Source organism: Neodiprion virginianus, chromosome 2 (genome assembly GCF_021901495.1).
Source record: "Neodiprion virginianus isolate iyNeoVirg1 chromosome 2, iyNeoVirg1.1, whole genome shotgun sequence".
NCBI lineage: Eukaryota > Metazoa > Arthropoda > Insecta > Hymenoptera > Diprionidae > Neodiprion > Neodiprion virginianus.
The window spans coordinates 23,699,034-23,722,822 of record NC_060878.1 but is presented as its reverse complement, the minus strand read 5'-3'; the positions used below and the strand labels follow the sequence as shown (position 1 = coordinate 23,722,822).

The 23,789-nt window shown below is 35.9% G+C and overlaps 2 protein-coding genes across 4 annotated transcripts; one reads left to right on the top strand and one right to left on the bottom strand.

The window, feature by feature from the left end:
- Positions 1-1,035: 1,035 nt before the first annotated feature.
- LOC124297172 (1-acyl-sn-glycerol-3-phosphate acyltransferase gamma-like) lies at positions 1,036-14,738 on the top strand. 3 transcript variants are annotated; one of them, XM_046747897.1, is made up of 7 exons: positions 1,036-1,244; positions 9,777-10,016; positions 11,390-11,562; positions 11,739-11,900; positions 12,007-12,345; positions 13,310-13,529; positions 13,614-14,738. In XM_046747897.1, exons 2-7 carry the CDS (start codon positions 9,836-9,838, stop codon positions 13,700-13,702), a joined length of 1,164 nt encoding a protein of 387 aa, XP_046603853.1. In that variant the 5' UTR covers positions 1,036-1,244; positions 9,777-9,835; the 3' UTR covers positions 13,703-14,738. The 3 variants fall into 3 exon arrangements, with proteins under 3 accessions (XP_046603853.1, XP_046603855.1, XP_046603854.1); XM_046747898.1 differs by lacking the exon at positions 1,036-1,244 and adding an exon at positions 9,289-9,562; XM_046747899.1 differs by lacking the exon at positions 9,777-10,016.
- Positions 14,739-15,233: 495 nt separating this feature from the next.
- Positions 15,234-23,303, bottom strand: LOC124297170 (uncharacterized). Its single transcript, XM_046747895.1, has 4 exons — positions 23,038-23,303; positions 19,072-20,031; positions 18,202-18,359; positions 15,234-16,351 (listed from the first exon to the last, which is right to left on the bottom strand). Exons 1-4 carry the CDS (start codon positions 23,056-23,058, stop codon positions 16,162-16,164), a joined length of 1,329 nt encoding a protein of 442 aa, XP_046603851.1. The 5' UTR covers positions 23,059-23,303; the 3' UTR covers positions 15,234-16,161.
- Positions 23,304-23,789: the final 486 nt, after the last annotated feature.

Here is a 23,789-nt window from a genome sequence, read left to right as displayed (position 1 = left end):
AGAAAATGGCGTACGTTACGAACAGTCGTTTTTTTTCTCGAAACACTTATTAATACAACAAATTAGTAAATAAGATAAAGCATTTTTGGAATTTGTTGAAGAAATCTTTCATACCTTATGTTTTAAGTATACCGTTATCAAATTGAACGTTGTTTTTTAAGTAAAATACTGTACTGCTTTGTTCTGATTTGGAGTGAGGTTATGGGTTTGTTGTCACTCGTGAGTTTTAAGGTATATCGCATCACAGTTCACTAACGTGGTTGAAAAACCTGTAGCATTCATGCCAATTGAACCATTTACACTTTTTACACTTGGTCTAGACCGAATGTAAAAAGTGTACACAAAGGCCGTGTTCCAAAAATTGACTGCCAGTACTGTCAGCAATCTTTCATCTCTTTTGCGCTTCCAAGTTCGTGAATAGCTCCGACTCTGTCCTAGGGAATTTTCAGTACTGTCAGTTGATTTACAAACACGGTCAAAGTGTAACGAAAGTCTAGTGACATTTGTAAAACGAACAGCGCCATCCGACGTCACGTTCGCTAAAGCGAACGCGCAAGTGTACACTCCCCACGAAAGTGTAGAAAGTGTAGCAGTACGAACAAACCTACTGAACTGCGAGAAGCAGAAACTTGCGCCGGAAGTGATAGGGGAAAACTGTTGCTGCTGCTGCTTTTTACTGCTCATGAAATAGCACCCTTAATGAACAGCTCTGCTGCTGCGTCAAACTAGTAGACGGGTTTTTGTAACATCTAAGAAGTTACTAAACTCTTGCTGCTCTTTGCTGCCCATGAAATCCCAACTTAGGGGGGAAAATTGACCTTACAAATTCAATTTCCATATGTGTAAATACCACACCGCACTTAAGTATTTATACGGTTTGAAGTACGGGCGGGTACGAATGCAGGCTTGGAAACAACCCCAAATTTTCAACGGCGGGGGATCAATTTCCTATTTTGAAGCTAAATTGGTAGTTCTATCAACAGCCACCCAGTCGTCATGTAGACAGGGGTATTGTATGCTATATTCAAGTATTTTGATGTTTCACAATGAAGAATTTACCTCTCCCACCGCCTGCGGTTTCCAGACCTGTATACAAAACCGTGCATCGTAGTCCGTAGTTCTGGGTTTCGCTCAACTGTTTTGATTCCAATCAAGGCCGTAGTTTCTCCGTTAGAAATATATGCTATCAATGATTACAATGTAATACTACATACTCAACAGAAAAATCAATTATGCAACAATAGGTGAGTTAATTAATGACTGTATTTTATGTTATTACCCTGACTTATAATATTCAGCTTTATTCACGACTTGGCCACCTTATCTACGTTCGCAACACTGTTCTCCACTCTTCGAATTCAGGGGATGACTGTTCTTTGATAAGCTGTAAAACTAATAATTGTTTATTACGAATCAGCCGTATCTTTGCCGCTGCGTAATACTTGGAAACCTTCATTCAATCAGCTTGAAATTATAAAATAGAACTACTTGTTTCATTATCAGCACTACACATATGTATGTATGCACATATAATTTTATTCTTGCATCAATTCTACAGCAAATGAAACGGCGAATGCTGATTTCATTCGTCAAATTGTGCTGAATCACCGAAAACTCTCTCAACAATTTCTGTAACTCAAGTTTCAAGTTCTTGGTTACTTTCCGCATATTCTGGAATACCAATGTGACTCGATACTTCAATAGAAACAAGCTTATATACAAGTAAGCACTTTTATCACAACTGTACTTATGCCAAAGCAACTGCTTTCTAGTACACTTGAGATTCATGCAATTAGTTGTTTCGAATTTGTAATAATACCTGAAAATAGACGCAAGGCTTGTACAATAGTCTCACAGTGGCCTTTCCTTGGCAATGATTTTAATCATTCAACACACATTTCTTTATCTCTGATACGAAAGGTGATTGCAAATTCACCTTATCCAATTTTATCGTGACAGAAGACATTGATACAGATAACTATTATCAGAGGACTTATATTAATCACTCGTCGCAAAAATTTCATGGAGCTTTCCTGTCTTAACGCATATAAATTGATGACAATTTTTACCAGCTACTTGTGAATAATTTATGTACGAGTTTGTTCATAATCTTTTTTATAACATTGACCGGTGTAATAAACTATTCAGAGAATATAAGACCAATATGCCTTTCATTACTAATTACAAAGAGAAATACAGTTTAAATCAAAGATAATAAAGGTTTGGATCTTCAGTTCGATATCAGCTTCTGTTATTTATCTCTGATGCACGTAAAATTGAAAATAACCTTCTGCTCAGACTATGTCACTGTGTGTGGTAGGGGCAATTATTTCCCAATTTCAATATACAAACTTTAAATACATAACAGTGTATGTTGGCGCTGTTTAGCAATCAGAACTCCTGAGTGTTTACAAACGTATCACGTGTCATAATAGTTATTACATACAGTGATTAAAACTAAGGGGAGAGTGGTGTTATAGAAAGAAAATAATATACTGAAGGCCTCGCCTTAGAGGTACTCTCAAAGTAACAATGTCGTATCCTAACCTCAATGACAACAACAACACAATGAGCTCACAACAGAACCAACAGTCCCAACGTCTCACCGTTACAGGAATTACTAATTATGCCTACGTTACATCGCAAGACAGCTTTCCAAAAAATGAGCAGGCTATTATTATCGAATCATTGGATAACGTCAACATTGAGGTATACTTAGACGCATTGTCAACCATCGTCCAACCTACAGCCATACGTTTCATTTCTCGAATTGAGCAAAACTACATATGTGTATACCTAGAGTCTACTCAACTAGTTGATGAACTTGTGGAGAGAAAATGCAAACTAACTATAAACAACCATCAGCTGCCAATTACATCTCTAATCACCAGAAAAAAGATAGTCATACTTTACAACATATTTCCATCTATTCCCCACTACATCGTAGAGCAAGAACTCAGGAAAAAGGGGATTGAGCCCATGTCTCCTATAACCTTTCATCGAAGGCCTACCTCTAACGCCAAGTACGCCAACATCTTGTGTTTCCACAGACACTTTTCTGTGTCCCCGGCTGATGAGAAAAAACTCCCCAAAACGTTGCTAATCAATTATAAGAACATAGACTATGGGATCCATCTGACCTGCCGTTCAGGAAAATATTTTCTGGGTAAATTCGTCGGTCTCTTGTCAGAAGACTGCCCGATTAACTCTCAAGGCAGTCATCAGAGCCCTGAAAATACTGAGACAATCTTACCTGGCCCGTCTAAGAGTTCAGCACCTCAGCAGCGGCTAGAATCAGAAACTCCGACGGTTAGTGAAACCCCGAAAGATGCCCAAGTGCTAGCTGCTTCTCAAGGGGAAGCATCCCAGATTACTAAGATGACAATTAATATGCAAGACACCATAAATACCCCTGGGGTAAACGCGCCTGAGTTTCCAAAAAGACCTCATCCTAAAACAGAGTCAACTATATCATCTTTGGACTCAATCGAGGAGACAGGAATGGAAACTGACTCCGAATACGACTCCGAAGCGTCAGTCAGTACGTTAAATAACCCATCAAATAATCAAGTAACAGCTAAAAATACTGCCAAAAAAAGGAAAGTAGCAGAGAAGGAAGATTCCCACGATGCGGCATAGAAAAATGTCAAGGAAAAAGTAGAAAGTCAAGACCCACCTGTTAACTACGTCCTCAACACAGATCAGCTGAGACATCTTGTAGAAAGTACTAAGGGCAAAAACGATATAAAAGATATAGTTAAGCTTTTCTCAAAAAATGTTGAAGGAATAATACTCATGTGCGAGGCAGTTCGACCGTTTATGACTAAATCCCTTATGAACCAAAGTACACGGTTTGCAAAGAAACTAAAAGCACTTCTAGAATAAACAAATATACAAATGGATATAATTCAATGGAACTTAAACGGCTTTTACAACAAGGTAGAGCAACTAAAACTCCTCATCTACCAGCAAAACCCCTTGTGCCTTTGTCTACAAGAAACCAATTTTAACAACGACCACTGTGCAAATTTAAACGGTTATTTAAAATACCATCAAAATAGAACAGCAGCGAACAGAGCAAGTGGGGGAGTCGCCATATTTGTCAAGCCCCATGCAATCCCTGAAGAAGCCCAACTTACAACAGATTTAGAAGCAGTAGCTATTAGAATAAAATTTCCAGTCAACATCACTATCTTTACCATCTACATACCTAATAGCAAAGCATTGGAGATAGAAGAACTAACAATAATCACCAATCAGTTACCTAGACCGTTTATTCTTCTCGGAGATTTCAACTGTCACCACGAGTATTGGGGGTCGGACCACCAAGATCACAGAGGAACTTTATTAGCAAACTGGTTAGACAACAACGAGGATCTAATATTAAGTAACACTGGGCAGCCAACTCATTTCTGTACACGCAGCGGCAGAACTAGTTGCATTGATTTAACAATAGTTGATAAATATATAGCACCAGCGGTTAGATGGTTTGCACTTGATCATACATACGATAGCGACCATTTTCCTATAGTCACTAAGCTTCTATCTCCAGATGACTACTCTTCTCCAGATCACATTGAAAAATACATATTTAAAAAAGCAGACTGGCCTCTTTACCAATCCAAAGTGGACGAACTACTTCTAGCACTCCCCGCAATTGACCCCAGCGTCGAAAACTCCGTCGATGATATAGCAGCAGAGTTTTCATCTCTAATCCTAGAAGCGGCAAATTTAACGATTCCAAAAACTAGTAACTCGAGAAAAAAGAAGCAAGTATATTGGTGGAACGAAGAGTGCAGAAAGGCAGTCCTGGACCAAAAGAAAGCTTTTCGACTATACAAAAAAAATTCTCACACGAACCAGAGCGTACAATAAAAAATCGAGTTCATGAAAAAGAGAGCCATAGCCAGAAGAACCTTAAAAAATAGTCGTCAGAACTCATGGAGAGAATTTGTTTCATCTATTAATAATCAAACTTCAGCTACGGAGGTCTGGAACAGAATACATTGCCTGAACACAAGCAAAAGAAGAGCTTTCAGTACTATAGCCTTGGAAAAAGATGACGGTAACTTTACCGCGAATCCCAAGGAAACTGCAGACATGTTAGCAGCGTCATTTGCAGCAAATTCAAGCTCGTCAAATTATGAAAAAAAGTTTCTAGACTTTAAGAAAAGCGAAGAAACCAATTCACTTTTTGACACCAAGGACAACAGCCAATCTATCAACAACGAACTATCGATGCATGAGCTGACAAGGGAACTAGCAAAGCTGCGAAACTCTAGTCCGGGCGCTGATAGGATTCCAAACATTCTAATTAAGAATCTTCCAACTCGAGGCCTTTGCTACTTACTCGACTTGTTTAATTTAATATGGGTAAGACAACGGTTCCCCAAAAACTGGAAAGAAGCTATAATAGTTCCAATCTTGAAGCCAAACAAAATTCCAAGCAACTGTAAAATCTACCGCCCCATCGCCTTAACCTGTAACATTTGCAATCTGATGGAAAAAATAGTCGCCAAAAGACTAAGATGGTACCTAGAGGCTAACAACTTCATATCTCCACAGCAATATGGATTTCGTCAGTTCCGCTCGACCCAAGACCACTTAACCAACTTTGTCACCCAAATATGTGACTCCTTTATCAACAACCAACCCCTCATAACCGCATCTTTGGATATAGAAAAGGTGTATGAGATGGCGTGGGCGTATAGGCTCCTGCGTATTTTGGAAAAAAAGAATATAAGAGGAAATTTGCTGGCCTATATTAAGAACTTTCTAACGGACAGGAGGATTCAGGTTAGAGTGGACCATATTCTTTCAGACAGCAAGAAAATTGAAAATGGATTTCCACAGGGAGCAGTATTGAGTGTGATTTTGTTCTTGGTAGACATTAACGACGTGCTCGACCACATCCCCAAACCTGTGAAAGGAAACCTCTTTGCTGATGACCTCATTATACATTGTAGTGGCAAAAACTTAAAACACACAGCCGACTTGGTGCAAAAGACCTTGGACTCCCTCCAGGGATGGTCAGTCGAATGTGGATTCAAATTCTCAAAGGCCAAATCCGAATTCATAATTTTTGTCAGAGGAAGAAAGAAAAGAAATATCACACTTCAATTAGGCGGCAACGTACTAAAGCAGGTTGACCAGATTAAATTACTGGGTTTATACTTCGACGAAAGGCTAACTTGGAAGGCACACCTAAAAAAATTGGTAAGCGAACGCAGGAAAAGGATCGATCTACTCAAGGTGATATCCTCAACGAAGTGGGGAGCCGATAAGCCCTCAATGCTGTTAGCCTATCGTGCAATAATTCGAGCTAAGTTGGACTATGGAGCCGGCATGTATGATACTGCAGCAGGGCACCGTTTAAAGGAACTGGACAGTATTCACAATTTAGCCTTAAGACTCAGTCTTGGTGCATACAGAACCAGCCCGATCAACAGCATCCTCGTAGAAGCAGAAGAAATGCCATTGAAACTAAGAAGAAAGGAAATTTTGCTAAATTATATGACCAGAGCCCAAGCCCAAAAAGGCGAGCCCGCCTTCGAATTCGTAGAGAGAAAACCAGCCACCGATATTGAGTATAGACTCAAGACCAACTCACTTAAACCTCCTAGAGTCAGATATACAATGGAGTTAGAAAAACTTGACACCACAGTTCCCAAAGTTGTGCCTAGAAGACAATCTGTTACTCCACCGTGGAATAATCCCACGAACCACACTGACCTCGAACTAGCAGAGCTTCAAAAGAGTAATACATCTGAGCAAACGTACCGTAGCTATTTCCAGGCCATGATGGAAAAATATCAAGATTACACCCCAGTTTATACAGACGGCTCAGTCAAAGACGGGAGAACTAGCTGTGCAGTAGTCTACCTGGACGCAAAGTTGGGTTTTCGGCTACAAAACTTCAACTCAATCTTTACCTGCGAAGCTATAGCAATCTCGGAAGCATTGACCATTGCCATTGATAATCCTGAATTAGGACACATTGCTTTATTCACCGATTCAACGAGTTGTCTCTCAGCTTTATCGAATGCAGAGAGTACTAATCCGATCATCCACAATATTCATGAGAAAGTCAACGACCTAATTAACAGCAATAGGAGAGTCAAACTGATCTGGATACCTGGCCACCAAGGGATTCTGGGGAATGAAGAGGCTGACAAAGTGGCAAAAGAAGCAATTAACAAAGCCAGAATCAACAACTTAGTGGCCACTACTGCTAATGATTTCAAAAAGCACATTAAGAACTCAATAAAAAATCATTGGAAAGTATTATGGAAAGAATGGACAAGGAACAACCCTAAGATAGCGGAAGTAAGAAAATTTAATCTAGACCCTAACCCAGTGGACTCTTTCTGCAGAAGTTACCAAGCTATACTGACAAGATTACGCATAGGACATACCAAGTTAACGCACTCCTACTTAATTAGCAAGGAGCCGAAAAATAGCTGTCAATTTTGCAACACGAATCTATCAGTGAAACACTTACTAATCGAATGTCATAACCTCGTAAACATCAGAACCAAAACTCAGCTACCAAACAACATCAAGGACTGCCTCAATTCGGCAAGTGGATGCCATCGAACCGTAAAGTTCCTCAAAGAAGCCAAAATAATTGATGAAATATAAAATTTTAAATGTGTTCTGTAATACTTTATCATTGTTAACCTGTACTTTATTCTATGTAATCGTTTAAAGTGGTCGTCAATAACCTTGTAGTTGCAAGGCGACCTTAAATAAATAAAGGGAAAAAAAAAAAATAAATAAATAGGTATGTTGATGCAATAATTGTCGATGCCGGTGTTGAAACACTTTAGCTTCAAACTTTCTCAATCTCATTAGACAGGCTGTGTTGTGGCAAGTTCGGAAACTCGTCACCCTACAAAATTTCAATACTTTATCTGTAAATTCCATGTTGTCCATGTCCCTATTGATCACAGTAAAGAATTGTACCTATGGGTAGAATTGTTTTTTATTGTGTGAAGGTTAGCATTTGATGTTGTGAGTGCTTCCTGTGAATATCCATAACATGGATTTGTTTTGAATCACAAATTAACGTTTCTTTGTGAATTTTCCTAAATTAGTGGGTGCTCCATCAGCCTTGGGACATTTTGTTTACTCAATCTATGAAACTTGCTAAGAAGAACAACTTATGAATATTCGGTAATTTTTATTATTGATCTTAATTTTATAGCCTCGTCACTTTATCAGAACATCATAGTTGACTGATTGGCTGTTCTAGCAAACTTTGTAAAATTGTTTATCAATATTGTATGATTTCGCAGTTTTTTCATTACCTATGTCCTCAAGTACTATAATTTCCTGGCTTGGTAAATGGATCTATTAAAGTTGTAAGCATTATTTTATGAAATTTTATTTACTCCCTGAAAACTTTAAACAAAATTATGTTTCTTACTTATCCTTGCAGATAGTAATTTTTTTTTTTACTATCCAATTCTACGACTAGTTTAGAAGTGTAGTGAAAACAATTGAAAAGTTATGTTTGAACTCCATCTTGAAAGGCAACCTACTGGATTCACCGAAGTTTATAAATTCAGCATTCATGTTATTTATCCACAGCATATTATAATTTCGTGCAATTATTATATCATTATATTTTGCTGGTTAAGCATATCACTAGGATACACCTTAACAGTATTATTTCCAGCTCTCATCACTGGTTTAGCATCAGTAATTATTTTACTTGCGTTATACGATTAAGAACTATTTGTCATTGTTGAGACTAGAATTCAGATATACATACAGAAAATTGAATTCGATTATAATGATTCACAAATGTATTGTAAAATTGCGAAAAAATTTGCAACTGCGATTTCATTATCACAAATCAGGGTTATCATCTGAGGAATGAGATAAAGTTCACATTGTTGTTACAATTATTCATAATACACATGATGTGAGATGAAATAAATTTTAATTGAATGCATTGATGAGATATGACAATGAATGCTATCTTGCTAGATGCATGCAGTGGGAACGTGTATCAGTCTGTTGTCAGGTGCACAGAATTTCGAACATGTGTTGAACAAGAAAAATTACGCTTATTTGATAAATTGAACAGTAAAATTTTTCAACCAGTCATAGTTATCATGTCTGAGTTAGTGTAGAGCTCAAGTCCGTCACTTCTCGAAAATTAGACAGTGGTCACACTTGATAACATATTACCTTGTAAAACGATTAAGTAATCTTATCTAATTTAAAAAGGCCAAGAAGTTTAAAACACAAATAGATTGAAATAGTGATAATTTTGGCATTGTTAATACACGCTTTGTATACGTCAAGTGAAAAGTAAATTTCAATATTGTGGCTTCAATTTATTGCTTTGCAAAAATGGCACTTTTCCTACATCTTGAAAATAAATGTTTGAACCAAAAACTTCAGCTTGAATAGCTGTCTAGATATTAATTGCAAGTAATACACATAAATTTCCGGTCGATCAAGGTAATCAAGGTGCCACTAATACCGAATTTTGAAATTAAATTTCTGTGGATTGGAAGAAACTTTGTAAGCGATTGAAAAATATGAAATGGTAAAATGATTGCTAAATATTGCATTGATATTTTAATTTATTATTGGAATTTTAGATGTGCTTCAAAATTAATGCCTACAGGAAAAAAAAATTATCAGCTTCACATTAAATGGTCCAATATAATTATTGTTTGTGTAATAGTTAATGTTGCCAGTGAGATTATTCCGTATTTTCTCAGTCCGAAAAATGAACTCTAATCTTTTTTATGTTGCAGGTTGAAAATTGAATGTATGTCTTCGACAAAACGCACATATTAGAAGTATATAATAGAAAATGGGGGTCTTGGCGTCATTGAAGCGATCCTCGGTGGTTCACCTGATGTTTGCTATCACATTTTTTACATCTGGACTGATTATTAATCTATTCCAATGTATATTGTACATTGGTTTACGTCCATTCTCAAAATACCTGTACCGAAAACTGAATTACTATCTGTGCTACTCGTTTTACTCTCGTAAGTTTTTTTTATCTACAGATGTTTGACAATTTACATAGAACCCGTCAGTCCCAGAAATATATTTATACTGAAGATTTTTTATTAAAGTTTGAAATTTTATTATTATGTTGAAAAAGCTTGTTTCAAAATTAGGGTAGTCACTATCTTTACAAAATTAATGATCGTTTACTTTTTTTGAATTATTAATATTTTTAGTCTCAAATTGCTTCTTAACACTTTGTGGCACAGCGTCTCATATGTGAGACACCTTTTTTAAAACAGTTATTTAAGATTTATATTCAATTTTTGAGATATCGCCGTAATATTTTATTTATTTTTTTTGCTTAACTTGACTACCAAGATGTCAAGGTTGATGTTTTAAGAGGGATTATGATGATTCTGCTAATATAGTGAGCGCTATAAATAAACAAAGTATTGAAAATACCTCTTTTTACATAATAAATGTCATTGTGGCAAAGTTACGGGCACTAGAAAAGTAGAACTCTGTAATCTTGGGTTTATGAGGTTGCTAAAAACGAATCCGATGTCAAAATTCGAAAATTCAAAATAATGGATTCAATATGGTGGACTGAAAATATAAAAATTGATACTATTCATTCATATGAGATCCGCTATTTTTAATTTTCTAAATTTCTCAGATCTGACCGCATTTTTTAAATCAGAGAACTCGAGAACCCTTATATACCTGGTTTCAAGAAATTTGACTGCAAGGACAAATGTATGCTGCAAAGGGTTAATTAAATTTGAGAATCGTTAGAATCAAAATATATAATCATATATGACAGAATGCTGTAATACTGATCACAATTCCATCCAACCATCCATTCATTTTCAGCTTTACCTTCACTTACGAAAGAACCAATTATTAACAGATGTATAATTTCAATCATATTAAGTTTCGGAAGTCACGGTTAGTTATTTCTGTATATTCTATAACAAAGGTTTAAGCAACCGAATTTTTCAAAACAATTTTTTAAATTGTAGGCTGGCTGGACCATAAGTTATTATATACATTTAACTATACGGACTTGTAGAAACGATACTCTCTTAGTCCGGTGTGGCGTACGCTAGCCTTGCCTTGCTCGCGCACCCGGCTGGCGGTCTCCCATCTGCGCTCTGATTGGTGAATTTCAATCGGCTCTAACTCTCAACCTGTTTCTTTAAAAAAAAAATTGCCAAGAATAGTTTTAGTTTCATTTTTTTACACGGACCACCTTGTATATTGACACTGTAAGACATTTGGCTGTATACAAATGGATAAATGAATGTATAATTATACACACAAAGAAAGTAGTGGTTCTTTCAGAAAAGAATAGCACAGGAATTATTTGAGTACTCGTAACATTGAGTCGTTACTTTTAATCTTACAGAATTAGTATTCATGGCTGAATGGTGGTCGGGTACAGATGTCATATGTTATATAAACAAGGAAGAGTTTGACAAATATTACGGCAATGAACACGGATACTTACTAATGAACCATAGTTATGAAATCGACTGGTTAGTGGGCTGGATGTTCTGTGAACGTATTCAAATGCTAGGGGTAAGCTGTGAATTGGAACCTTGACAGTAATGATGTACTCACATAAAACAATACAACTTTGTTAAATATTTAGTTCGTTAATTTTAAGATTTTTTATTTTTCTAATTTTCTAAATAGCTAAATTAGTAGAAAAGTAATTAGTAACAAAATGAATATGCATGTAAATTCGATTGCAGAACTGTAAAGCCTATGCAAAAAAGTCAATTCAGTATATTCCTACACTGGGATGGGCTTGGAAATTTGCGGAAAGTGTATTCTTAGAAAGGAGTTGGGAAAAGGACAAAGAAACTATAGGTGAACAAATTAGAGAATTAGCCGACTATCCGGATACGATGTGGGTGAGTCGAGCCATTTTGAAACATACAATGTCAATAACTCTCAGAATATAATCTAAAATTCTCCAATTAGTTTGCAATTTGATTGACGATTGTTTAATATTTACAGCTATTGTTGTATGCAGAAGGGACACGTTTCACCCCAGAGAAACATGAAGCTAGCCAAAAATTTGCACATGAAAAGGGGCTACCAGTATTAAAACACCATTTAACCCCACGCACAAAAGGATTTACAGCAAGTCTTCCACATTTAAGAGGGAAAGTGGGTGCTATCTATGACATTCAGTTGGCATTCAAGCCAACAGAAGTAGTTAAGCCAACTATGACAAATCTTCTTCTAGGAGAGAAAGTAGAAGCTCATATGTACATAAATAGGATTCCGCTCGCTGAAGTTCCCGAAGGGGATGAAGCCGCTGCGGCTTGGCTACACCAGATCTATCAGAAAAAGGTAAGTCACGTGCCACGATAAGTATTTGCATTACTCTATTCAGAACCCAGTTTTCAAGTGATTTCAATCGTATTATGGGTTCTTTTTTTATAAACGTCTCGTTCTATAATCGAAGAAAATTATTGTACTTACACCGGAAAATAGGTATTAGATTGTCACTTTAATTTCATATTTCGAAACCTTGCTAACCATTTATGATAATTTTTTGTGTGTGAGTGTGATAAACTTATTGGCCGACGATAACTCGAAAACGCATAAATTGATAGCATTGGGATTTGGACTGCTAATTTAGGTACACCACACATGGAATTCGGTATGTTTTGGATAAAATCTGTCTAGCCATTTCAGAGTTACTTGTAGAAAGGAAAATTTATTTTGAACAAGCTATAGTCAACACACCTGCCGCTCCCACTCCCTCCTGTCGCGTGTATGTGCGTTTTACTTCATTATCATCAAAATGATTATATTTGGAGTAAACGGGATTAGCTTGAAGTTCTACAACTGGTTTTTATGTGCCAGGTGATTTTTATTTGTTTTTTATTTATCAAATAATATAACGCCAATTCACATCTAAAAAATGACCACCAATGAAAAGAATTCTTATTTACTTGTTATTTAATTAAAGTCACGTGCTGTATTTATAGCATGGCAGAATTGTCGCATATGAATTATATTAGGTTGAAATTTGTAACGTTGTCGTAATAATACATTTTTAGAAAAAATCGTGATGTTAAAACTTTGGGATTGTTTGACATTCAGTAAACCATGAGAAAGCAAAAGATATGTTATATTTCAAAAACTTAACATGTTTGAAGTCATTGTAAAGTAGTAAACTACTGATTTTTTTTCCAATGTTCGTTATGTGATGTTACTAACTTTAACTTTGTCATTTTGTTAGATTTTTACGAATATTTTAACAGGTATGATGACTAATGCGTTTGTTTATCAATTTTTTGTTTAATAGGATCGAATGGCAGAGAGTTTTATGCAAACAGGGGACTTCTTCGCCACAAGCGGGGTACCGCCAACAGGGTCCTTCAAGCTGGAAAGGAGATATTACTCTCTCATAAATACCACTTTCTGGGCTATTGTTGTACTTGTTCCCATGTTGTACTATCTTGTCAACCTTCTACTATCTGGGTCTACAGTATACTTTTTCATCGGAGTAGGGATCATCCTATTATGTAAGTTATTCTCCTTTTACACCAACCAACAAAGTTCTAAATTTTCCTCTAGATTAATTAAATATCTGATGTATTGATTTGCAGTTTTCCTGCTGATGTATAAAACAATTGGAATGTCTGAGATAAGCAAAAGTTCGTCATACGGATCCGCGGAAAGTAAGAAGCCTCAGTGAGCACACAAATAGACAGTTCTTGTTTTTGGATCGAACAAGCCAGAACAAAACAGAGAAACAAAATATATATAAATAAAATATAAGAAGTTATTAAGATATATTTGCCAGTTGAGAATAGATAATTATATTGATAGTAGTTTAAAAAGATGCGGGGAAACAAAGAGCGGTGCCACCCTCCTTTCTGCGATCAGTGAGTGGCGAACTTCAGATCACAGACTATTGAAAACAAAAGCAGGTACAGCACTTGAAACAAGCAATCGAGCTGGTCAAACCAACTTGAAAGAGAAATAAAAGGATGACGCTTATTTCCTATGCCTTTCTCCGCTTCTCTTCGAACTCTTAACAATACTATACCACAATAATAATGAAATTTCGAGCAATTAATTTGTGAACAGCGATATAACAATTTGATACCTGTTGGAATTGGATTATTATAGCACGTATTATAAATATGTATCCAATACATATATGTATGTATAGCATAATATGCAGAATTTTTAGCTTCCATCTCCTCACTCGAATATATCAGTCCTGCTGACAAAACTCCGGCATGGTATTTCCAAAAATGAAACTGATTAAGTTAATTGCAAGGGATTTGACTGAACAGATATTTTTTTCCTTTTATTTACTAATATTGTACAGGCGATCGAAATCCACGAGAGACATATTATAACATTCTTTGTAATATCAATGAAAACAAAATTGACGAAAAAAGGAGAGAAATTTTTAGAATAACACAAATATGAGACTGAGGACCCGAAAGATACAGGATTATAACAATCTGTTCTACTCATTCTATGCACCCCCTAAAAATATGCAATTTTTAGTTGGATATGACTGGCATTTGTTTAGCAATGAACAAAATACTTACGGCGAGAGATTGTAATCAGAGAAGCATAAATTTTTGGTATAGACTACTGATATTAATATAACAATATTCATATTATAGATACTGGTTAAGAGGTAGATGTGTTTGTGTTTAGATTTCTTTTTTAAACCATTGACTGTTATGGTTAAATAAACAGCTTTTCAATCACACCTTTATAAATATTTATGTCAGATAAATAAGCTTGATTTAACGAAAAAATTTATGATTATTTTTTCTAGGAACATACTTAATATATGAATGTTTGAAACGCAGGCATTATTGAAATCTAGGACGATTTTTCTGGTGTAAATCCATATTTTGACCGCCGATTAATACAGCTTACAAAAATTGTGTCGAAATCAGTATTTAGGCAATTTACAATAACATCTTCATGAGTATCCCAAAGATATGACTAACCACTTTGTTGAGAAACATGCACAAAATAATCCTCTAACAAAACACATGTTCGAAACAGTAAACTATAATAATACTGGAACGATTACTGCGGTGGTGAGGTTCTGGAGAGAGAGATAGCTCGAAGATGAAGTGTTGATTCTTTCTCCTGGTTACTGCTCATGCGCGGAACAATCTAAGCAAAAATGTAACATCACTGTTTTACGAAAGGGGCACTGATCTTTGGTGCACAAGCTTTTTGAATGACTGTACTGGTGCAAGAGAGACATCACTTCACCTCCGAGCTACCTCTCTCTCCGGAAAACAACCCGTATACCTAACCTAGCCATGCAAGTCATCACAGTATTATTATTTCAGTGGTTCGAAATATGTGTTTTCGCGTCTTGTGAAACGAGCGAGTGAGTCTGGTGCAGCCGCTTTGCAACATCATAAACGTCGTGTTGAAACACCAAGATTATCCGCTAGCGGCAGCACGTTCCTAGTTGTTTTCTTTTACAAGAGTTTTTTTTTTCTGTGTCAAGAATTTTATTTTCCCGGTAAAGAAACTGCCATGCAAGTTTCAGCCCGCCACATACACTTGAAAACCCGCGTTTTTCGTGCCCGTGTAGTAGAAATTGTTTCTTCAACACGTGTTTGGAAAGCTTGACTTTTGCAGCCTGTGGTGCGGGAGTAAAGTGTCCCATTTCCGAACAGTGCGATAAAATAACGTTGGCGCATGCGAACAACTAAAGCATAGGATTTTATACACTAGGGTTTTCTTTAGCTGAGACGCACTTTCAAATAACTCAACTGTACGCACTGTTTCATCGAGCGTAAGTTACGTAACCCCAATTTTACGAGCTGTCAATGATATCTGCGTTTCTTCTCAAATCAATCTTTCCTTTACATATATTAGAAAAAAATAGCTTTGTCAGACGTGCGGATGAGCGATATCCGACTCTATGAATATAGTACTGGCCTCACTGTGGCTTACGTTGCAAACTTCAGACTCATTGGTAATCGCGCATTTCCCGTACTCGTAACACAATATATTATTGTATACCGTCAAATAGAAAAGAATTGAAGAAGTCTTCTCGTCTAAGGACATTTATGTATTTATTTTTTTATTAGGCATATCAAAAGCTATAGCTAGAATTTCGTATACAACAAATCACCAAGTGTTACTTGCATGTAACAGTTACATTTTCGTGTTTGATGTCTGGTCAGACTCATGATCGTTGGATTTGTGGTGTTTTTCTACGTAGCCTCCTATGGGCCTGACTTTGTATTCGACCATTTTCAACTTCCCATTTGCATCATAGTATCCATAATGTCCTTTCACCGATCCGTCTCGAAGGCGTTCTTCCAGACGAAAATGCCTGTTCTTCCTAAAATAATCAATACTGTTGGCACCATCAACATATTTCTTTGCACCAGTGTCTATAATGCATAATTTTTTAATTGAATAATATAAATTTTCATTATTTTTATTCTCATTCATCCACACTTTCATAGGGCTACTCGTTTGGAGAACTTCGAACTACGGGAAATGTCAGGAAATTATACTAATAGTAGTATAATAGTTTTTCTTTGGAATTCCAGGAAATGTACTGTAGGCCACTACGACGGCTGAAAAAATAACCGATTTTTTAAATTTTCTTCATAGGGATAACTCATAGAAGAGATCGGATTGTCGGTATTTTATTAAGTGTATATTAAACTTATGTTATATAAATTTTTATTAATAAACTTTAACTAGGCTTTAACTTAACGACTAATCAAAAAATTTCCCCTTCGTCGTGGCATTGATGATATTGCGGTAAAGGGTTATGTGAAAAAAAAATTTTTTTTATCAATATGTATAGAAATGTAGCTATCGTTGTGCGTGGCCGTTTTTTTGTTTTTAGATTATTTACAAAATGACAACTGCTTGAATAAAAAAGAGGGCTTTGGAAGAAAAAAATTTTAATCCGTCGCTATTGTGTAAATCATAATGGAAAAAAAACAGCCTCGTACAACGATAGCTATATTTGTATAGATATTGATAAAGTTTTTTTTTTTATTTTCAGATAACCCTTTACCGAGATATCAATGCCACGATGAAGTTTTTTTATTAATCTTTAAGTCAAGGCCCATATCTCTGTTAATTTTAATGTGTTTGAATAAAAATTTATATAAAACAAATTTAATATACACTTAATAAAATACCGATAATCTGATCCCTTTATTAATTAGTTATCCCACCTGAAAAAAATTCTTAAAAATCGGTTATTTTTCTGGCCGTCACAGTTGCCTTCCCCCTTAATGCAACCTTTCTATTTTTCAATTATTTTTAATTACTTGCTCTAGCTACTCATGATTATTCTCGCTAGCATATGCTAGGTGGAAAGGTTTTTAAATTCTTTTTGCCCTTGCTGCATACTCTCGAACAATGTTAATATGTATGCTGAGAATGAACGGGGGCCCTATCTTCTAAACCAAAAGTCGAGAAGAGATGCAAGACCGTTTAAAAAACCTGTGATGTTTTTGATCCAATTCTGATGGTCTTGGGCGTATTTTTTTCACTGTAAAGATCTCTAGAGTGGATAGGAAGCAATACATTCGTGTGAGTACTGCACAAGCAGATGTTCGTCAACAATTCCATTTAGACGTTATAACTAGACTGTAATGTAAGATTTCTCAGATTTCTCAGACAATTCGTAGAGATCTGGTCGGCGAGTTAAATGGGTCCAAGGACATTAAAATTCGATTAATAAACACCACAATAAAATGATTTCGAACGTTCTAGTAATAAAATCTTTTCTAAAATTATGAATTCTTCTTTTCCTAACTTTTGATTCAGACACTAGGCCCATTCATCCAACCTTATATGCACCCGCTTTTCTTGTCATGTATTTACAACAATCTGCTTCCAATTAATGAACTATTCAATTCTAGCGTTTACGAAAGTAATGAAAACTTGTAATTGCGAAATGCGATATATCGAGGCAAAAACTCAGGGAAAAGGATTATTTTAGTCAGGGAGACAGGATAAAGTTAGGGAACTTTCGAAACCAAATTGAGTGACCACGTAACGGTACGAGTATAATAGACCCTGATTTTGTATTATAAAGTTTTCATGTGCTTTGCGTGATTATTAATTTCTGAGATCTCTATACGCCACTATACTGGCATTTTAAAGTATGATATTAAGTTTTAATAGTGTTAGATAACAACAAAAAACCGCATCGACGCTTACCCGTCGCCAGTATCGTAACCAAAGATGTACGTCTCTGGTCCTTCGTGGCCATGTATTTGAAATTCTACTCGGTCTCCATCTTGTGAGAGTGTCAAAGTGTCTTTGGGATCTTCTTTTGGACGTCTGTGCAATCTTTCCGCTTTCCCGTTTGTTGAGCTCTTACGTGGTGATATGCATATTAAGATATCAAAAATGTACGAATTCTTTCTGGTTTTGGTTTCTCATTTCTCAAATACGTATATGGCGTGTCTAGCCCAGATTGTACCTTCCAAAATCTTGTACGAGGTGTCTTTTTCAGCAGTGTCGGTTTTCAATTTATAGGGATACAGAAACGATTACAGTTGTGCATAGTACGCAGTTTTTTAGTCATCTACCAAATCCGATGAAAATTGACGTTGTAGAATAAGTATATTGATATTATAAAATACTTGTGGAAATCTTTAGAAATCAATATTTTCGAATAGATTGACAAAAATTCTTACGGGTGCAACGTTGCTACAATTTTGCATGACTTATGATTCGATTTACGTGCTGTGTAGTAAAAATAATAAGAGTTGATTGATGTACTATCACAATTTTCAGCAAGTTCTGATTTTTGGAAGGTTCAATCTTGAACTGCAAACTATAGTAGATGTAAAAGGCGAAACAGCGAGTAAAATATCAGAGTTCTATGATCATGAATTTTCGAAAATCCTACAGAGATGTATAAATTGATCTGATTCTTCTTAATAATAATGTTTTTCTTTTTTTTTTTTCATATATTACTGAATGAGAATTTCCAATCGTATATCCACGAGTAACTCGCAATATTACAAAGTTGATTCAATCTTATAAAGTGTAAGGTATGTGCGTCTCATCTTAATGCGTTACCTCGGTGAGTTCCTCCGGATCATGCTCTCTGTCATATACTGGACGGTGATTTTTCAAGTGTGTTTTATTTACTGGACTTGTTTCTTTTGATTTTTTCTGACTCGCGTTTCTGTGATTTTTCAACCTCTCTTCGTTTGTGGCCGAGTCGACCGTTGGTCGTTTGGATTTCCGCTTGTTCTTTACCCAAAACTTCTTGTTCTCGTACTCCACCATTGGTGGCTGTACATAACGAGATGGGACTCTAGGGTACGATCGATTAGGTATGGCTCTAGTCTCTGAGATTTGCAAAATGTGTGTTTTATCCGAGAAGTCTCTATCATTAAATTTTTTGCTTGGTACATATACAAACTGATTATCACTCTTAATCGTCTTGGTAGTAGACTCGAATTCTTTGTCTCTTTCATCATTATACCGTTTTCTGTATCGTTCATGTCGCTGTAGATTCTCCTTGAATAAACCTGCGAATCCCATTGAACCCTCAGCTTTAGGGATTATGAGTTTTTTGTCAAATCTGGAAATAACTGGCTCAGTTTTTCTTGGCAACTCCTTCGAATGAACCGTTTTACCTTGTAAGCTACGATTGATTTCATTTCTCAAAGAGTAACGTTTATCTGATACCGGGACTGGCTTGGGATTGCCATGGCTATGGTGGAAATCCGAGATACCGCCAGAATTTGAGGGGAATTCCGTCGGCACATAATAAAATACATACTGTGGTCTAGTGTTGAAGGAGCGTCTCGTATTTGCACGATCAGCAATGTTATTAGATTGTATTTTCAGAAACGGGAAAGCTTCTTGTATTTCTTCCAAGCTCAGCATGGGCACATCCGAATACTGCGTGAATGCGACTCGAGATACTTCGCGTACTGGAAAACGATGAGGGAATGGCTTTTCATAATTGACCAGTACTGCACGAACTCGCGGCCTGATAACGAGAATGATGAACACCCCAAAGTTGAGCTTAAACAAACACGTCAAAATTTGATGTCAAAACAGAATTTGTGCAATTTATTAATGACCGTTAAGGCTCAGGTAAAACTACATTACAGGCTGACCAAAAAAAAAAAAAACGAACCACTTTAAAACTTGAATAAAATCTGAACACGGTAACCAATTTTTCAAATATTTTCTGCCTTGAAATTAGAACAATAAACCGTTTGTTTCGCCGTTGGGAAACTGAAAATTTTTTATTCCTTGACTAGTATACGCTCTCGAAGAACGGGTTTCGAGAAAATCGCTGAGCGCGTGAAAAAAATTAATATTAAAGAGTGTTCAACTTAAATTATAATTCAAAGTTTGACTATGGCATTAAGCAATTCTCCTGGATTCTATACACATGGCATGGAATGTTTCTTGTAATATCAGAGTCAAAACGCGTCGGTCAGACGAGATATATTACAATAGGGCAGAAATGCTGCTCTCGACAAAGTTTCACTGAAGAGTAAAACCAGATTGTGTGACATCAACTTCCACAGATCGGTGAATAATTCTGCCCCACTACTGCAAATGTGATGTTCTAGGTAATTCGCCAATATTAAAAAAAATTCAGCCGTAGGGCCGTCTCAAAAAGTTTCGAAAATGTTTGTTTTATCTGCCTTCGTGTCGGTGATTATCGACATATTGTTTTACCGATAAAATACTAAAACATCGATAAAACACCAAATTATCAATAAGATACCCGAATGCCGATGAAATATTATAATAAAGGTGAAATACCGAAAAACTGAAATTACCTGTCACTAACCCCTTCAAGTCCGGTAAACTGTAGTCAAATACTCAAATATACCAACTACTATGATTTAAGAAGATGGTAGTATTACTGTGAAAATACATATTATCCGAAGATTATTCGTAGTAGGCAATGTAGAGGAAGTGCCGCAAAAGCATGGAATATTCGATTTTTTCATTGCTGCAATTCGATATTACGGTCGCGGCGATCGAGAGTTGTGATTGTAATATTTTGGTATTTCGATATTTCCGTATTTTGTCATCGGTAGTTTCGACTTTCGGTATGATGATATCAAGATTTCGGCGTCGGTATTGAAAGCTGATCTTGATACCGAAATATTTTGAAACAAAGATATCGAAGAAAAAATTCGGTACACCGAAATATTGCACAGCCGTAGTAACCGCTACCCAACAGCGTTCACACCCAGTTGAATTTGTAAATCAACTTGCAGCATGATAACGATGTGATATGTATGGAAGTTGTCAGAAAAACGATTAGAGCACTTGTTAACCCTTTCAGTCATATTGTTAAGTATTCTTACCATCTATTTTATATCCATTTTTTGTATATTTAGAAAACTCTTCAACATATTTCTTTGCGGGTTTCTATTATTTCTGATAGTATACTGAGAGATTTTCAATACTCGAGAGTAATTATCAAGATACAATGTAAATTATTATTGTTAGAAACAAATTGATTGATAAAAATCGTGAAAATTGAAGGAATAATTCATTTCTGAGAAACTTAACCCCTCACCATTTCCATGTGTTACATAATTTATAAATTTCGAGGTCACTGATTACGAATTAAAAATTGGATTTTAATAATTGAAAATGGTGGATCCAATACGTTGACCGAAAATTTCAAATTTGATCGAATCCGGTGAAAAAACTCTATCCAGGGTTTTTGGGGTCGCTGATTACGAATCTAAAATCGTATTTTTCAAATTCAATATGGCAAATTCAATCAGCAGCCCCGAAAACCCGTACATAGAGTTTTTTGACCGTATTCGATCAAATTAAAAAATTTCGTTCACCATATTGTATGCGCCATCTTGAATTTCGAAATCTTCATTTCTGATTCGTAATCAGTGACCCCAAAAACCTTAGAATACTATCTTGTTATAAAAGTTGACTCAGCTCAATGGTATGTGACTCGAAGAGTTAAGTAATGGCCATTTCAATCCAGTTTGTGGTAAAGAAATTTATGTATCGAAATTCGTAGAAAGTTGAGTATGTAATTTTTTGCTGCTCCTTTGTCCATGTTCGGTACGTTCGGGTAAAACTTTTTCTTCAATTCATACCGAGAAACAGCACGATATTATGTCCATGCCTGTATCTTATTGTTAACTCGCACCAGTTGACTATACATTGGAATTTGTATCCTAGTAAAACTAGAGTCAAAGCAACTCGTGCGCGACTGATTGAATACCTTTAACAAAGTTTCTAATTGGATGACAGCTGATCGTATACAGAATATACCTTTTATCTTACAACAAACGTTGCTTCGAAATTCTTATACATGAGATTTAAACTTGCGGGTAGACGAGTAACAATGTTATAGAATTAACACCCAGAAATGATAACGTCTTGTAGGATAAAGGCACATTTTTACACAGCACAATATTCTCGGTAATTTCTCCGTGTATAACGTGAAGCTGTGTTGATAAACTTGAGCCAATAGTCGCACTCTCATTATATCTGCATTCCGCTTAGGCGATCATTTTTTCGAATCGCGAAAGAATTGTAGAACGAGTTAAAAATATTGTTAACACAGGGACTCCAAGACACATTTTTTATGATACTTGCTGGATTACGATATCTATTTTGGTCTCGATTTTGCTGTACGTACTTCCAAAATTCTCACACAGAGAGAATAAAAGAGTGGGTATTTCTCAAAACTGCAGGAAAAGAGGGACACATCGGTTTTTTTTTTGGTAGAATATACTTCGTAAATGTAGAATTTACTACATACAGAAGCAGTGGAAATCGCTGTGTGCCGAGTAAAAACTATTACATTTGTAATAAAAAATTTAGTTGACACGGGTATTTATTACCAAAACCTTGACGTGTTTCTCTTTTTCTGCAGTTTTGAGTGAAATCTGTTATTTTTCTACACTCCGTATACGAGAACACTTTGTTTGCTGGACTAGAAATTCTGGTTTTCCCATTTTTGGTGTTATACGTTGTTTTTCACGAATTATTAATAAGGTATAATTAAGTCAGTTAGTTACTCACAAGACTTTTCGCCGAAATCATGACCGTAAGCTGTCGCACTGAGAAATTGACTAATCACGATTGTGAGACGTTGAGACTCGCTGTCTCTCTGAACAAACTCTCTCTTCCGACCGGATCCCCTACTTTACAATCACTCCCAGAGTATAACAATCTGTTATTAGATTTTCACTTCTACGTCTACTCATCGTGAGTATAAGTACTCCACTGTAATATCGAGCAAATTAACGATTTACCGATCGGTTCGCACTGCTCCATATTACGCTCAGTTTATAACTGGAAAAAACACTAGAAGCATGCGTGAATGCATAACATAAAATTGTCGCCACGGTCGTCTGAACGATCTGTTTAACCCTTTAATGATTTTTGGAGTTTGTTAATTATTAAACTACTTTTTTGCTAACAAATGCCGAGTTTTTTGATTCCACATAGTGTGTAAAATATTTCTATGTCTAAAGAAATACAAAATTTATTTATTTATTCATTTATTGCAAAAATAGCACATGTAAACAAATGGTCGAAATTCATATTTTTCACGAACATTTTTTTTCATTTTCTGCTAATCCACGATGTTAAAAAACTGTTGTTTTTAATTGCAATTTACCTAATACAGCATATTGTATAGCTATACAGCAAGATTGGTAATTTTGATACATTTTTTCCACGGGATTCAAAATTATGTCAGATGATTGCATAAACCCAAGAGTTTCGATCTGCAGTTTAGACCCATATCTTGATATTTGGTCATAGGACTT

What these genes read in the sequence shown, in the direction of transcription:
- LOC124297172 (XM_046747897.1), top strand. Translation starts at nt 9,836, where the DNA reads ATGGGGGTCTTGGCGTCATTGAAGCGATCCTCGGTGGTTCACCTGATG. An exon ending in AACGTATTCAAATGCTAGGG is followed by an intron (nt 11,563 to 11,738) that starts GTAAGCTGTGAA and finishes ATTCGATTGCAG; the next exon opens with AACTGTAAAGCCTATGCAAA. An exon ending in ACCAGATCTATCAGAAAAAG is followed by an intron (nt 12,346 to 13,309) that starts GTAAGTCACGTG and finishes TTTGTTTAATAG; the next exon opens with GATCGAATGGCAGAGAGTTT.
- LOC124297170 (XM_046747895.1), bottom strand. Translation starts at nt 23,058, where the DNA reads ATGATTTCGGCGAAAAGTCTT. An exon ending in TGATTTCGGCGAAAAGTCTT is followed by an intron (nt 20,032 to 23,037) that starts GTGAGTAACTAA and finishes TGTTTGTTTAAG; the next exon opens with CTCAACTTTGGGGTGTTCAT. An exon ending in GGTTACGATACTGGCGACGG is followed by an intron (nt 16,352 to 18,201) that starts GTAAGCGTCGAT and finishes TGATTATTTTAG; the next exon opens with GAAGAACAGGCATTTTCGTC.